Source organism: Tamandua tetradactyla, chromosome 7 (assembly GCF_023851605.1).
Source record: "Tamandua tetradactyla isolate mTamTet1 chromosome 7, mTamTet1.pri, whole genome shotgun sequence".
NCBI classification, from domain to species: domain Eukaryota; kingdom Metazoa; phylum Chordata; class Mammalia; order Pilosa; family Myrmecophagidae; genus Tamandua; species Tamandua tetradactyla.
Window position 1 is genome coordinate 114887555 of NC_135333.1, and position 15628 is coordinate 114903182.

A 15628-nucleotide genomic window follows, 5' to 3' on the forward strand; every position below is an offset into this window, starting at 1 on the left:
GGAAACACAGTGTCCCTTTTCTCTTCTAGTATCCCATCCAGGATATAATACTGCAGTTAGTCATCATGCCTTCTCATGAAAAAAGCCTGGCCTTTTCTCAGGCTTCCTTGTTTTTGATGATCTTGACAGTTTTGAGGACTACTGGACATACGTTTTGTAAAATATCTATTTGGATTTGTCTGTTTCTCTCATGATCATAGGTTTATTTATTTATTTATTTATTTGTTTGTTTATTTTGCATGGGCAGGCACCAGGAATCGAACCTGGGTCTCCGGCATGACAGGCGAGAACTCTGCCTGCTGAGCCACTGTGGCCTGCCCGGGTTTATTTTTATTTTAATATAGCCCTTTATTCACGAGCATATATCTGTATGTGACTCTTTTTTTGGAACATGATCCATTTTCAATAATTTATGGAGCTTCCATAAACACTATGGTGTTTAAAAAACTTCTTATTTGGAAATAATATCATATTTAAAGAAAGTTGCACAAATAATATAGAAATAATCCAGAAACCTCCAATATACCCCCAACACACATATCCAGATTTACCTGGTTTTAACATTTTACCACATTTTTATACCATGCTATCTACCTAACCAGTTTTTCTACATATTTAAGAGTAGACTGCATACATCATACTCCTGCAACACTTTAACTTCCTTGTATATTTCCTAAGAACAAGCATATTCACTTTTTTTTTTATTTGGAGATGAGAGATCAGTAGTTTTATTTCTTTTAACTGTTTCTGAAAGGTTTAGGAGGTGAAAGGATGAGAAAGAAGGAAGGTAGACTGGGAAAAGAAGGAAGGTAGACTGGGAAATTTAAGGTGGGTGGGTTTATTTCTGTGCTCCCAGGCAGAGCTCACCGAATCCAAGATGGAGGGAGGTAAGTCTGCACCTGGGTGATGGCGTGGGCGGTTTTTAAGCAAGGGGGTCAGGTGACATCCGGAAGGGGCAGGTCTCCAGAGTCAGGTGTCCGGAAGGGGCGGTTCTCCGGAAGTCAAGTGTCTGGAAGGGGCGATTCATCAGTTCCAGAAGTCAGGTGTCCGGAAGGGGTGGTTCCAGAAGCCATGTGGGGAGGGGTGACACAGCCTCCGCAGCTCCAGTTGCAGTGCCCTTCCCCATTCCCCTGACCTAACATTCCAGCCTTTTTGTGATAATAGGGTGTCAAGGTTCTTATGGCTACTTCCTGCTGCACTGGGGCGAAGTGGGGTTGTCATGGTCAGGGTAGGGAGGAGGTTAGTTATAGGAATCAGGTGAGGAGGGTAGGTGGTGGTAATGGTGCAGGAGCATTTGGTTGGCTGCTACCTGGGACAGTTCCTTTATGTATCCCTGAAGGAAGTTGAGGAGACAGGGAGCTGCTACCTTGATTGTTACCCTGGGCTCGACGAGGGTGATCGGGGTCACTGAGGCCAGGCATTGTTAGTCATCGGTGGCCAGGCCCAGGACCGCCAGTGGTGGGTCAGGGGTTGGAAGGATGGCCCCTCCACGGCCAGGCGCCGAGGGGCAGTTACTTTTCCAATGTCCCTTTTTTCCACAGAGAGGGCATTGTCCCTTGGGTGGTCGAGGATTGGGGCACTGGCAGGACAGTGTCCATCGAGGCCGCATTTGAAGCACTTTGCTGGCTGTGGATTAGTTGTAGCCAGTGTCTTGTCAGTTGAAGTGAGCCGCAGAGCCACAATCAGGGGTTGGGTTTGTAAATTCACCCTTCGGCAGTCCCGGGATTCCTTTTCTGCCCTCTGCAACTCATCACAAGTATTAAAAATTTTAAAGGCTGTATTTACCAGGTCACGAAAAGGGGCCTGAGGACCGTCCTCAATTTTTCTAAGCTTGTGCCTAATGTCTGGGGCTGACTGGGATATAAAATGTGTGGCTAAAACGGTTTTACCAGCCTCTGAGTCAGGGTCTAGGTGGGTATATTGGGAGAGGGCTTCTGTGAGCTGGTTTAGAAAAGCGGCAGGATTTTCTTCAAGATCTTGAGTAATCTCCCTCAGCTTATGGAAGTTTACAACTGTTCTAGTTTGCTAGCTGCTAGAATGCAATATACCAGAAATGGAAATGGCTTTTAAAAGGGGGTATTTAATGAGTTGCTGGTTTACAGTTCTAAGGCTGAGAAAATGTCCCAATTAAAACAAATCTATAGAAATGTCCAATCAAAGGCATCCAGGGAAAGATACCTTGGTTCAAGAAGGCCGATGAAGTTCAGGGTTTCTCTCTCAAGTGAGAAGGCACATGGTGAACACAGTCAGGGTTTCTCTCTCAGCTGGAAGGGCACGTGGCAAACACAGTCAGGGTTTCTCTCTCAGCTGGAAGGGCACGTGGCAAACACAGTGTCATCTGCTAGCTTTCTCTCCTGGCTTCCTGTTTCATGAAGCTCCCTGGGAGGCATTTTCCTTCTTTATCTGCAAAGATTGCTGGCTCATGGACTCTGCATCTCATGGCTACATCGTTCTGCTCCCTCTGAATCTCAAGCATATTCACTTTTCTGAGCACATTAAGTACAATTATTTTGAAATTTGAGAAGTTTAACATTGATATCTAGCATACAGTCTATATTCCAATTCTTTCAATTGTCTCAGTAATGTCCTTTATGGCATTTTCTCCTCCATAATTAGATCCAGTCCAGGATCACGTATAGCATTCTATTGTCATTGTCTCTTTAGTCTCTTTTTATTTTTATTTTTTAAATTGTGATAACTTGTATACAACCTAAAACTTCCCATTTAGACTGCTCCCAGGCATACAGTTCAGTAGCATTAATCATATTCACAATGTTGTGCTATCAGCACCACCAGGCATTAGCAATACTTATTCTAATACCCCAAATGCAGACCCTGCACCGCTTATGCATTTCCCTTCCCCATCTCCTATTTTGGTAATATATACTACTTTCTGTTTTTATGAATTTGCATATTCTAGTTATTTCATAAGAGTGGACTCAGACAATATCTTTTTGTGTCTGGCTTGTTTCATTCAACATGATGTCTTCAAGTTTCATCCATGTTAAATAGCATGTATCAGAACTTCATTCCTTTTTACAGCTGGTAATATTCCATTGTATGTACATACCACGTTTTGCTTATCCATTTAACTGTTGATGGACAGTTGAGTTGTTTCAAGTGTGAATAATTCTGTGATGAACATTGCTGTACAGGTATCTGTTCAGTATCTGCTTTCAATTCTTTTGGGTATATATCTAGTAATGGAATTGGCAGATTATGTGGTAGTTCTATGTTTAATTTTCTGAGAAACTGCCAAACTGTTTTCTGTATTGGCTGTGCCATTTTATATTCCCACCAATGATGTCCAATGGTTCCTATTTTTCTGCATCCTTGCCAGCACTATTTTCTGTTTTTTGTTTTTAATTTTTAAAAAATTTTTTATTAATAAAAAAAAATTACAAGAAACACAAACATTCCCAACACATACACTCAGCAATTCACAATATCATCACATAGTTGCATATTCATCATCATGATCATTTCCCAGAACATTAGCATCAATTAAGAAAAAGAAATAAAAAGACAACAGGAAAATACAACAAACAGAAAAAAAAATTTTTACATGCCATACCCCTTACTGATCCCTTTCATTGATCACTAGCATTCAAACTAAATCTATTTTAACATTTGTTCCCCCTATTATTTATTTTTATTCCATATGTTCCTCTCATCTGATGACAAGGTAGATAAAAGGAGCATCAGACACAAGGTTTTCACAGTCATACAGTCACATTGTGAAAGCTATATCATTATACAATCATCATCAAGAAACATGGCTACTGGAACACAGCTCTACATTTTCAGGCAGTTCCCTCCAGCCTCTCCATTACATCTTGGATAACAAGGTGGTATCTACTTAATGCATAAGAATAACCTCCAGGATTTTTTTTTAATAATATGCATTCTAATATATATTAGAATTGGTGTGTGAAGTGATATGTCATTTTTTTAATAGTAAAAACATATATGTTTATATTTATCTTTTAAAAAGACATTTAAGTATGCATGGGTGTTTCAGTGGTAGAATGCTCATCTTGTATGCAGGAGACCCAGGTTAAATTCCCAGACCATGCAACCTGCCCCCCCCAAAAAAAGACATTTTATAAATTGAGTAGATGGAAACACTAGTGGTCAGTGAAAGAGAGGGGAAAAGTGTATGGTATGCATGAGTTTTTCTTTTTATTTCTTTTTCTGGAGTGATGCAAATGTTCTAAAAAATGATCGTGGCGATGAACACACAACTGCATGATGATATTGTGAGCCATTGATTGTACACCATGTACAGAACGTGTGTCTGTGAAGATTTCTCAATGAAAAAAAGAGACGTTTAATAACAATACATCAGAAGATTGGATTAGCCTCCCACCCCACCAATTTCCACACTGCCAATGTCGTTGGGTTTTTTGTTATTTTTTTGGCATGGGCAGGCTCTGGAAATCAAACCCAGGTTTCCGGCATGGCAGGCAAGAACTCTGACACCAAGCCACTGTTGCCCGCCCTGTCGCTGGGGTTTTGATTTGCATTGTTCTAAAAACTAATGATGCTGAACATATTTTCACATGCTTATTGTATTTGTATATATTCTTTGGAGAAATGTCTTTCAAGTCATTTGCCCTTTAAAAAAATGTTTTGTGAGATATAACATATATATAAAAAAGGGATAAATGTCAAAGTACATTGTAACAAGTAGTTATAGGACAGATTTCAGAGTTTGGTATGGGTTAAAATTTTAGGTTTTCCCTTCTAGCTGCTTCAAGACACTGGAGACTAAAAGAAATAGTGATATAATGATTCAGCAATCATACTCATTTTTAAAATCCTATCTTCTCTGTTATAACTCCTCCTTCTCCTTTGATCTCTTTCCCAATTTTTAGGGGTAGTTGTACTATGCCCATTCTAACTTTTTCATGTTGGAAAGGGCTATCTATAATATGGAATAGGGGGATGGAACTAGTTGATGCTATGGAGAGGCTGGCCCCTCTGCGTTTCAGGATTTATCTGGCCTAGAAATCCATCTGGAGGTCGTAAGTTTCTGGAAATCTAAATAAAACTTTTGTAAATCTCATGTAGAGCCCTAGGTGTTCTTTAGGGTTGGCAGGAATAGTTTTGGTTGGGATTGGCAAACCATAGTAAATAGCAATACCTAGCTGAAGCCTGCAGAATAGCCTTTCTACTTTATTTGACCTCTCTCAGCGACTGATATTTTGTTATAATTCTTTTCCCCCATTTGGTCAGGCAGGCATTGTCGATCCTACAGGGGCAGGGCCAAACTCATCCCTGTGTTTCATGTCCCATTTCCAGGAAGAGTTTCACCCCTGGATGTCCTGTTCCATGTGCCTGTTTGAAGCTATTATGTATTCCAGAAAAGCCATGTCCTTTAATCCTCGTTCAATATGGCTGGGTGGGATCTTTCTGATTTCTGATTATTTCTGTGATGATGTGACCCACCCAATTGTGGGTGGGAACTTTTCATTAGATGGTTTCCATGGAGATGTGTCTCCACCCATTCAAGGTGGGGTTGCTTACTGGAGTCTTCTAAGAGGGAACCATTTTGGAAAGAGTCACCAGAGCCAACAGAACCGACATAGACAGAGACCTTTGGAGCAGGGGGAAAACGCCCCAGGGGAAGCCTTATGAAATGAGGAGAGCAAGCTAGTAGAAGTCACTATGTGCTCTCCCAGCTGAGAGAGAAACTTTGAACTTGATCGGCCCTTTTTTGGAAATTTTCATGGCCTTAGAACTGTAAATTTGCAACTTAATAAATCCCCCTTCCCCCCTTTTTTTGGACTTTTAACTTTTTTTATTGTATAGTATAACATATATACAAAACAAAGAAATAAAAAAACAATAGTTTTCAAAGCACTCTTCAACAAGTAGTTACAGGACAGATCCCAGAGTTTGTCATGGGCTACCACATGATCCTCTCATATTTTTCCTTCTAGCTGCTCCAGAATATAGGAAGCTAGAGGACTTAAATATTTTTTATCATCACAATCAAGTTTTTTCCCTTCTTTCTTTGTGAAAAATAACATATATACAAAAAAGCTGTAAATTTCAAAGCATAGCACCACAATTAGTTGTAGAACATATTTCAGAGTTTGACGTGGGTTACAATTTCACAATTTTTTTTTTTTTTTAAAGAGAGAGGGAGGAAGGGAAGGAAAGAAAGACAGAGAAGGAAGGAAGGATGGAAGGAAGGAAGGGAAACATCTTTAAACATTTTCTTATTTTTATTATATTTTTGTTTGTTTGTTTGTTTTTTACATGGGCTGGGGCCGGGAATCGAACCGGGGTCCTCCGGCATGGCAGGCAAGCACTCTTGCCCGCTGAGCCACCGCGGCCCGCCCCAATTTCACAATTTTAGGTTTTTACTTCTAGCTGCTCTAAAATACTGGAGGCTAAATGAGATATCAATTTAATGATACAGATTTCATATTCATTTGTTAAATCCTATCTTCTTTGTATAACCCCACCATCACCTTTGATCTTTCCATACCTCTCTTTAGGGTTGCTTCAGCTATGGTAATTCTACTTTTTTCATATTGGAAGGGTCTGTCACTAATATGGGGTACGGAGATGGAACTAACTGATGTTCTGGAGAGGCTGGGCTAGGGGTCAGGACTCATCTGGACCAGGGACCCATCTGGAAGTTGTAGGTTTCTGGAAAGTTATTCTAGTGCCTGGAACCCTTGTGGAGTCCTATATATTGCCTGTAGTGTTCTTTAGGATTGGCTGGAATGGTCCTGGTTGGGGCTGGCAGGTTATGATGGGTAGCAAGGTCTAACTGAAGCTTGCATAAGAGCAACCTCCAGAGTAGCCTCTCAGCTCTATTTGAGCTCTCTCTGCCATTGATACTCTATTAATTGTACTTCTTTTCCCCCTTTTGGTCAGGATGGAATTGTTGATCCCACAGTGCCAGGTCTGGATTCATCCCTGGGAATCATCTCCCACTTCGCCAGGGAGACTTTCGTCCCTGGATATTATACCCACATAGGAGGGAGGGCAATGATTTCACTTGCAGAGTTAGGCTTAGAGAGACTGAGGCCACATCTGAACAACAACAGAGGTCCTCCAGAAGTAACTCTTAGGCATGCCTATAGGTAGTCTAAGCTTCTCCACTATCTACATAAGCTTCACAGGAGTAAGCCTCCTGATTGAGGGCATGGCCTATTGATTTGGGTGTCCCTAAAGTTTGACACAGTATGAGGGAATTTCCTGATAATAAAGTTTAATAGTTCCATATTTTTCTCCCATTTCTCAGGAGACTTTGCCAATACTTTTTTATTATCTGCTTAATATACTCTAGGATGTATCCAGGCATTACAATAATCTATACAAGATTAAAGGACCTCTTTCTTATTCTTTGCTCCCTGTGTTTCAGTTGTTCAAATGAGCTATACAAATAGGTTGAATTAGATTTTGCACTACAGAAAATTTCAGTTACAGGCCAAATAAATCTTTCTTCCATTGGTCTCAAAGAGTATGTGTGGTTCTAAAATATAGACAGTCTTACTTACCCTTATGTTCTGAATTACTTCAACCCGAACCTGTTTGGCTTCATTCTTATCTCTAAATATCAGGTTATATAAATAAAACAGCCTCTCAAAATCCAGAAATAGTAATCACCACTCCAGACTGAATGTGTCTGCTCTAAAAGCTTACAATCTAGGCCCCTGCTTTCTTATGAACATTTTCTAAAGGTGACCACACCATTTTTGTTCTTTTGTTTCTGGCTTATTTTGTCTCACCAAGTGTCCCACATTGTTGCATGCCTCACTTTGTTCTTTTTTGTGGCAGCACAACCTTTGTTCATAAGTATACACCATCGTTCGCCAATCTACTTCTCCATCAGTGCATCCTTCAACCACCTGCATTCATTGGGCATCATGTAGAGGTCCCCAAGTCCACTGTCCATCAAATATTCTCAATTTTAGATAATTTCATTGTTCCCAAGAGAAAGAAAACCAATGAACACACCCTTGCCAAATAGGAAATCTAAACCTCCTCTTAACTCTTGTCACTCTCCCCATTTATTTACCTCTGCCGTTGCTGTGGTAGTGCTGATGGTTTCCTTTTGAAAATGGCTCATAACATGCAATAGCACTTTACCCCCTGTACCCTGGACTTAAACACTCTTTGTACAAGAATCATATCTTTGAAATAATTCTTGCGAGAACTGATTTATATTTCTAGTGTAAATCAGTGTGACACACAGGTCTATACAATACCTTTCGATCTTGTTCATCAATATGGTAATATTACTTATAGACCCACTAGAGAACCACCTTCACTCCTATCTATTCCCTTACATTGGAGTTCAACCTCATTAGCTAATGATTCACCCATCTCTAGCTTCTATGTATCTCTAAGTCTTCTATATTCTGTATTATAAGCCTTTGATTTTATCTTTATGCTGGTCATAAAAGTGGAATCATACAGTATCTATCCTTTTGTGTATAGCTAGTTTCACTCAGCATTATGTCCTCAAGACTCATCCATCTTGTCATGTGCACAGGATGTCATTTTGTCTTACTGCTAATTTGCCCCTTTTTAAAAGCCTTTCTATTACTGCTTTATCGCATTCTGGCAGCTTACTGACTAAAACATCCCATGTAGGGAAAAAGTAATGATTTTACTTGCACAGTTGGGCTTAGAAAGAGAGAGGCCACATCTTAGCAACAAAAGAGGTCCTCTGGAAGTAACTATTAGGCATAACTATAGGTAGGCTTAGCTTCTCTGCTACATAAATAAGAGTGACAAGAGCAAGCCTCAAGATCAAGGGCTTGGCCTATTGACTTGGGAGTCTCAAATATTTGAGATAATATCAGGGGTTTCCCCAGTGTATAGCTTAATAGTTCCATATTTTTTCTCCTGTCCCTCAAGGGACTTTGCCAATACTTTTAAATTATCTGTCCAACCTGCTCTGGGATGTATCCAGACATCACATTAAGCCATTAAAGAATTGCAAGCCCTCATTCCCCATTTGCCCATTTTTTCACTGGGTTATCTTTTTACTGTTGAGTTTCAGGAGTTCTTTATATATTCTAGGTTTTGATATATGATTTCCGATTTATGTATATTTTCTTTGGTTGCTTGTGCTCTAGTGTAGAGTCTAAGAATCAATTGTCTAATAAAAGGCCATGATAAAATTTCCTTATGTTTTCTTCTAGGAGTTTTATTTCTTACATTGAAGATGATCTTTTTTTTAAAAAAAATATTCATATTTAGTTGTGGTAAAATATAGAGAACATAAATATCATTTTAACCATTTTGTCAACAATTCTTTGGCATGAGGTACATCGATAATACTGTGCAAATTCTCCACTGTTTATTTCAAGATTATTTTCATCATCTGAAACCATAACTCATACTCATTTAGCAAAGCATCTCCATTCACCTTCCCCCAATCCCTGGTAACCACTATTCTACTTTCTGTCTCTATGAGTTTGCTTATTCTAATTATTTCATATCAGTGATATCATATAGTGTTTGTCCTTTTGTTTCTGACTTATTTTACTTAACATGATATCTTCAAGGTTCATCCATATGGTATTATATATCAGCAGTTCACTTTCTTTCATGACTGAATAATCTTCCATTGTATGGATACAGGTACATTTGTTTATCCATTGACCTGTTGATGGGGCAGTTGAATTGTTTCCACCTTTTGGTTATTGTGAATAATGCTGCAGTGAACATTGTTGTGCAAATACCTGTTTGAGTCTCGGCTTTCAATTATTTTGGTTTCTCTCCAACATTGTAATGCACATGGCAGTGTCTTCTTTCTCTTCCTGGTTCCATTGACTTCTAGCTTCTTGGTTTTCTCATGGCTTCTCTATAAACCCTCCAGTGACCAACCTGACACAGTGGTCACATGTAGAATGGTGCAGCTGCTTTGGAAGACAGTCTGGCAGTTCGGAAGAAAGAGTACTATATGGCTCAACAATTCTACTCCTAGGTATATTCTCAAGAGAATTGAAAATATATGTTCACACAAAAACTTGTACACGAATGTTCACAGCAGCAATATTCATAATAGTTCAAATCTGGAAACAATCAGTATTTCCATTAACTGATGAATGGATAAACAAAATGTGATATATACATACGATGGAATATTTTGGGGGACTAAAAAGTAATAAAGTTCTGATGCGTGCTACAACATGGGTGGGAAGGGGAATAGGAGAAGGGGTGGAGATTGACTGCTAATGGATATCAGATTTCTCTTAGGGGGGACAAAAATGTTCTAAAATTAGATAATGGCAATGGTTGCACAACCCTTTGACTATGCTAAATACCCATGAATGGTACACTTTAAACAAGTGAATTGTTTGGTGTGTGAATTATAGCTGTATAAAGCAGCTTAAACAAGACAAATAATTGTAAACATTTAAATTCTGAAAGGCACTATACCTATATAGATATATCAATAATTTCTTTCAAACTCAACAATCTTCCAAGAAAGTCATAATACACTTACATATAAATTGCCCTAGAGCTTTAAAAAATGTGGAAGACATTCCAATTAATCTCTGATATTTAGCATAACCCTCCCCCTGAAAAATCTATCAAATATACTATTGGTATGCAAGATATTACCATTGGGGGAAGCTGGGTAAAGGGAACATGGGAGTTTTTTGTTTTTGTTTTTGGGTGCGTGGTCCAGGAATCAAACCCAGGTCTCCTGCATGGAAGGCGAGCATTCTACCACTGAACCACCCGTGCACCCTAACATGGGAGTTTATATACTATTTTTGCAGTTTCTTGTGGGTCTAAACTTAACTCAAAAGAAACATTTTGAATCCAAAGGCTTTGGTTTAAGATAACAAACTCAGTGTAAAATTTATCTTTCATAGGAGATAAATATTGTATCTTGCAAATTTTGGACATATTGTTTTCATTATGGTTTAGTTCTAAGCATTTAACTCCCATCATGGTTTCCGCTTTGACCCGTGAGTTATTTGTAAGACTTTGTTGTTGTTTTAAATTTCCAGATGTATGTTTATATTTTTTATTTCACATTGTGGTCTGGACTATGGAACGTATTCTACAATTCTTTGAAATTTGAATGATTATCATTTGAGACTTGTTTGGCTTAGAACGTGACCAATTTTTATAAAAGTTCTTGAAGTGTTTAAAAAGAGTAACTATTCTTGAATTTTGGAGTGCATGGTTCTATATGTTCATGAAATCAGGTTTGTTAATTGTGTTGTTCAAAAAACGAAAAGAGGCTATTAGGGCAATTCATGTGAGAGATGATAGTAAGTTGGGAACAGGGAAGCTGGAGAGAAGTAAAGGGATTCCAGGTTCATTTGGGAGACAAAATGGACAAGTCATGGTGTTCCATGGCTGGAAGAGGTGAAGGAGACAGAGGTGTCAAGGATGATGTTTCTTTGCTTAGGGACTGAAGGAAGCCGACAATGTTGAGGGCTTAAGGCTGGGACTTGGCAGCCGGCTCTTCCCTAACGCTTTGTACTTTTGCATCACAACACCCAACATGGCGCTTCTCACACTACGCGGCTTTGCACGCACTACCGAAGGCAGGAAGGCGTTCCTTCTATGCCTCGCTGCTCCTTTGCCCTGGCCCGGCCTTCTTCTCGCCGGTCTCAACTAGCCCCACCCCCAGGAGATTACCTTCCTGCCAACTCGTTTGCACTGGTCTTGCCCTTAAATGGCCCAGCTCCGCCCCTGGTGCAATCATTTCCTCCTAGTCGGAATTACGGAGATTGACGAGTCTATTTTCCAATCATAATGCCGAATGACCACTTAGTTTCCAATTAGACGGTAGCAGAGGCGGGTGTTGAAGCATGAGATAAAGATGATCAGGAAGTGGGAGCTAAGGTTGCGACGGACTAATCAAGCCGAGGCGGTGCTGTAAAGGTGACGGAGCGTCTGGATTCCCCAGTTTCCTCCATTCTCCATTCCTGGGGCAGCGGGTCTCTTCGCAGCTTGGAACTAGGATCTCCATCCCCCCTTTTTTTATGGGGATGGGGGTGTGTCCAGATATTTAAGCGTTTGAGGATTTTTTTTTGAACCCCCTTCCTCGCTCGGCATCGAGGTGTCCTTCTCTTAGCCAGTGGTGGGGTCCTGCCTTCCCCTTCCCGGGGTTAGTAAAGTTGTTTGAGATCCTCCCTTGCCCTTGGTTAAAGTCCTCCCTACTCACTAACAGGGAAGGTGATGAGGGAACAGTGAGATTCGTGGACTCTGCCCCTCTTGTGAGGGGGATTGAGACCTCCAGCTGTGGCCAGAGGTAGTGGAAGGTGGAGGGGCAATGGGAACTAGGTTCCTGTGATTAGGGAGGGAACAAGGGATAAAATAGGCATTGAGGACGAAGGAACGAGTGGAAGAAACGTTTCTTAAGTGGAGGCAAGTGAGAGAACCCTCTCGGGCAGGAAGCGTTAGGGTTGGGCTGGGGCTCAGAATCCTCTTCCCAGCTCAGAGCCGTCCGCTTTTAGCCTCATTTCTTTCTCCTCAGGCTGGGGGAAACACCTGGACATGTGGAATCCCAGTGCAGGTAGGTGTTTGGAAGTCTCTTCTCCTATCCCCCCTCTTAACAGGAAGTTTCTATGTTAATTTTTCCCTGCTGCTCCTCTTCCCGCAAAGCAAAGTCCTTAGACTAGTGAAACCAGAGTTCACAGCTTCCCAGCTTCTGCTCTCCCCAGCCCTTCCAAGGACATTCCCTATTTCTCTCCCCTACTCCTATACTCAGGTGTGTCTATCCCATCCCCCCCCACCCCCATTCTCTTTCCTCATCATTCCATATCCCTTTAAGTAGTGGGTGAGAAACTGAGTTCCTTTGGTGTGTGTGTGTGTGTGTGTGTGTGTGTGTGTGTGTTTTGGTTGTTGCAAGAGGCCCTGGGCAGTTCTAATCTTTATTCTCTGTTTCTTTCATCAGGACAACCAGGGCCAAATCCGTACCCCCCCAACATCGGGAACCCTGGAGCTTCCAATCCTGTCCACCCACCACCTGTCAATCCTGCCTTTCCCCAGGGCCCCTTTCCCACTCCTGGAGTTCCCCAGGCAAATCCAGCTTTCCCCCCGGGTGCACTCCCTCATCCTGTGCCTCAACCAGGGTATCCGGGATGCCAACCCCCAGGCCCCTACCCACCTCCTGGTCCCTATCCCCCTCCATACCCACCAGCTGCCCCTGGCATGCCTCCTGTCAATCCCTTGGCTCCTGGCATGGTAGGACCTGGGATGGTGATGGACAAGAAGATGCGTAAGAAGATGAAGAAAGCTCATAAAAAGATGCACAAACAGCACAAGCATGGCAAGGTGAGGGTTTGTCTGAAGCCTGACTAGGGAGGGTGTGCCACCCTCAGAGGAACTGAGCAGGTGGGGGTTGGGTGAGGGAAGTTTACTGTCTGCGATCGTGGGGTGGCAGTTGTGGTTCTCTGGTAGATGATTCTTCCTTTTTTGTGAAGGATTCCCACTGGAAAGGAATCTGATACTTTTGAGAAGAATTCTTACGCTTATTAGGCCTCATATCTGGGAGGTACAAGGCTAAGGTTGAATATCAGCTCAAAAGCCACTCAGAACTTTGGCTGCCCTTTTCTGCCCCCGTGCATGTTGTGGCAAATTGGATATATCCACTGAAGTTGTCAGAATGTCAATAGGGTCAATTCTTTCGCAAAGCAAATTCTTATATAATATTTAACAGAAATAAAAATCTGGACCTCCTTGCTGAAGTTCCTTTCTCTCCTTCAGTTTTCTCCTGTTTGTTAGTTACCCGAGCCTTTTTGTCCATCAGGGAAACTGAGGACCTGAGCTAATGAGTGACTCTTAGCCTCAAACAAAGCCTGAGGCTAAGAGAGTTTCATGTTTGATCCCTTAAGGGCTAAGTATCCTTTCTTCTACAAGAACAGCTCACAGTTCAACTCTAGGAGGATTAAACCAATCTGGATCTCTTGGAGGCTTCAATTTACATCTTAAGGCCTAGTATTTATTTGCCCTGTGGATGTGGGCTCTAATTCCTGATTGTGGGTCTTTCGTGGAAATCAGAGGTGATAGAAAGGTGAGATTAAATGGGGGGAAAATTACCCCAGTGACTTAAAAATGGGTTTATTGTTGATTTGGAGTTATGTATGTGACAACCCTTGAATAGGCTCCCCTATTTTTTTCTGGAGCCTGACTAGGGAGGGTATGCCTGGTCAGGCTCCAGAAAAACACTAGGGACTGTGCAGGTAGGGGTTGGGTGAGGGGAGTTTACTGTCTGCAATCCGGGGTGGCAGTTGTGGTTCTCTCACTTTCCTCACTTTCTCCCAGTTGGGTTTGGGAAAAGTAGAGCTGCATGCACACACAACTGCTGTTTCTACTCAGTTTTCTTAAATTTGTAGCCACTAGGGACTTTTCATACAGTTAATCAATAAGTATTTGTAAGGCAGCAGCCGCTTTCCTAGCACTGTACTAAGCTTGTGCTTATTATTTATTCCTTGCCTAGGTATTAACTCAAGGTAAAGAAAGTGGAAACTTGCTTTAAAAGTAATGCATTAAATTCTCTGCAATGATTTGGAATGGTTTAATCCATCCCTGTTTGCGCTCTGTCGAAGGAAACCCTTGCCTTTTCTGTATACGGGAAAGTCTGGTTCAAGACTCCTGGAAGCAAGGGGCACTGGGTGGAGGGATGAGGCACCAAAGGTTGGCCACTGGGATGGTCAAAGGTCATTTGGATCTGATGCTATCTCCTCTCCCGTTTCCCCTTGCAGCATTCCTCCTCCTCCTCTTCCAGCAGTGACTCTGACTGAATACAGGGTCTGGACCCTTCCCTCAAGTCTCACCAGTTCTGCTCTCCTGTCAAGCCTCAGATGCCATGTTGTACTGGGGAGATTAGCCCATGTGCCTCCTGCCCGAACCTCACCCTGAGCAGCAGCTCAGTCCTACTGGCTAGGGAAAGTGGGAAGAGGATTGTCCTGGGCTAGCAAAGGCCACCTTTTCACTTCTTGAATAGAACTTTTAGCTGATGAGTTTAGCAGAGGAACTGTTTTTTTTTGAAAATGGTGAGCACTTTAAGCTAAAGGCTGAAGAAAAGTTTAAGATCTGTAAAATGTGATTTTTCACTTTCTTTTGTAATAGTGGTTGGGGGATGTCGTGGAAATTTAATTATGGAAAAAGAACCTGTACCTCTTTTGTAATGGCACACTTGGGTGATTTTGGTGGTAGATACATTTCCCAGCAGGCCTTTTATTGTTTGCCTTATCTGCCAGGCTGCTGGGAAATGGAGTTCAATTGGTTGGTGACCTCTAATTTGCCATTTTGGAAACTCAGCTCTACTCCTTAGCTCAGTGTGCTATCTCAGGTCCTGTTCTTATTCTACAGCTCTCTGTTCAAATAAAGCTATTTCTCCTGGTCTCTGTTTACCTGTGCCATGTCCTTGGTCGGGCCGAGCACACCCTACTATTTTTGCTGTCTGTCCGCATTCCTTTTAAAGAATATCAGTTTTATAGTCAGGAGCCAGAGCATGAGTGTGGAAGATAGCATATCATTCCTGTTTATTAAGTGGGAGGAACCTTCAGAATTGGTTCATGCTTATGGAAGGAATCTTTACTGTCTTCCCTTCTGTGAATGGATTTTGGCCTTCTGTATAAGTGTGTGTATCTGCTACAGAGGTTCTCAACCCTGGCTGTCC

General features: G+C 41.5%; 1 protein-coding gene across 2 annotated transcripts; it reads left to right on the forward strand.

The window, feature by feature from the left end:
- Window positions 1–11755: 11755 nt before the first annotated feature.
- PRR13 (proline rich 13) lies at window positions 11756–15349 on the forward strand. 2 transcript variants are annotated; one of them, XM_077110893.1, is made up of 4 exons: window positions 11756–11883; window positions 12479–12517; window positions 12899–13278; window positions 14709–15349. In XM_077110893.1, exons 2-4 carry the CDS (start codon window positions 12499–12501, stop codon window positions 14745–14747), a joined length of 438 nt encoding a protein of 145 aa, XP_076967008.1. In that variant the 5' UTR covers window positions 11756–11883; window positions 12479–12498; the 3' UTR covers window positions 14748–15349. The 2 variants fall into 2 exon arrangements, with proteins under 2 accessions (XP_076967008.1, XP_076967009.1); XM_077110894.1 differs by lacking the exon at window positions 11756–11883 and adding an exon at window positions 11890–12109.
- Window positions 15350–15628: the final 279 nt, after the last annotated feature.

Bases quoted from the DNA above. Each gene is read 5' to 3' on its own strand.
- PRR13 (XM_077110893.1), top strand. The intron at 13,279-14,708 runs GTGAGGGTTTGT...TTCCCCTTGCAG, and splicing joins AACAGCACAAGCATGGCAAG to CATTCCTCCTCCTCCTCTTC.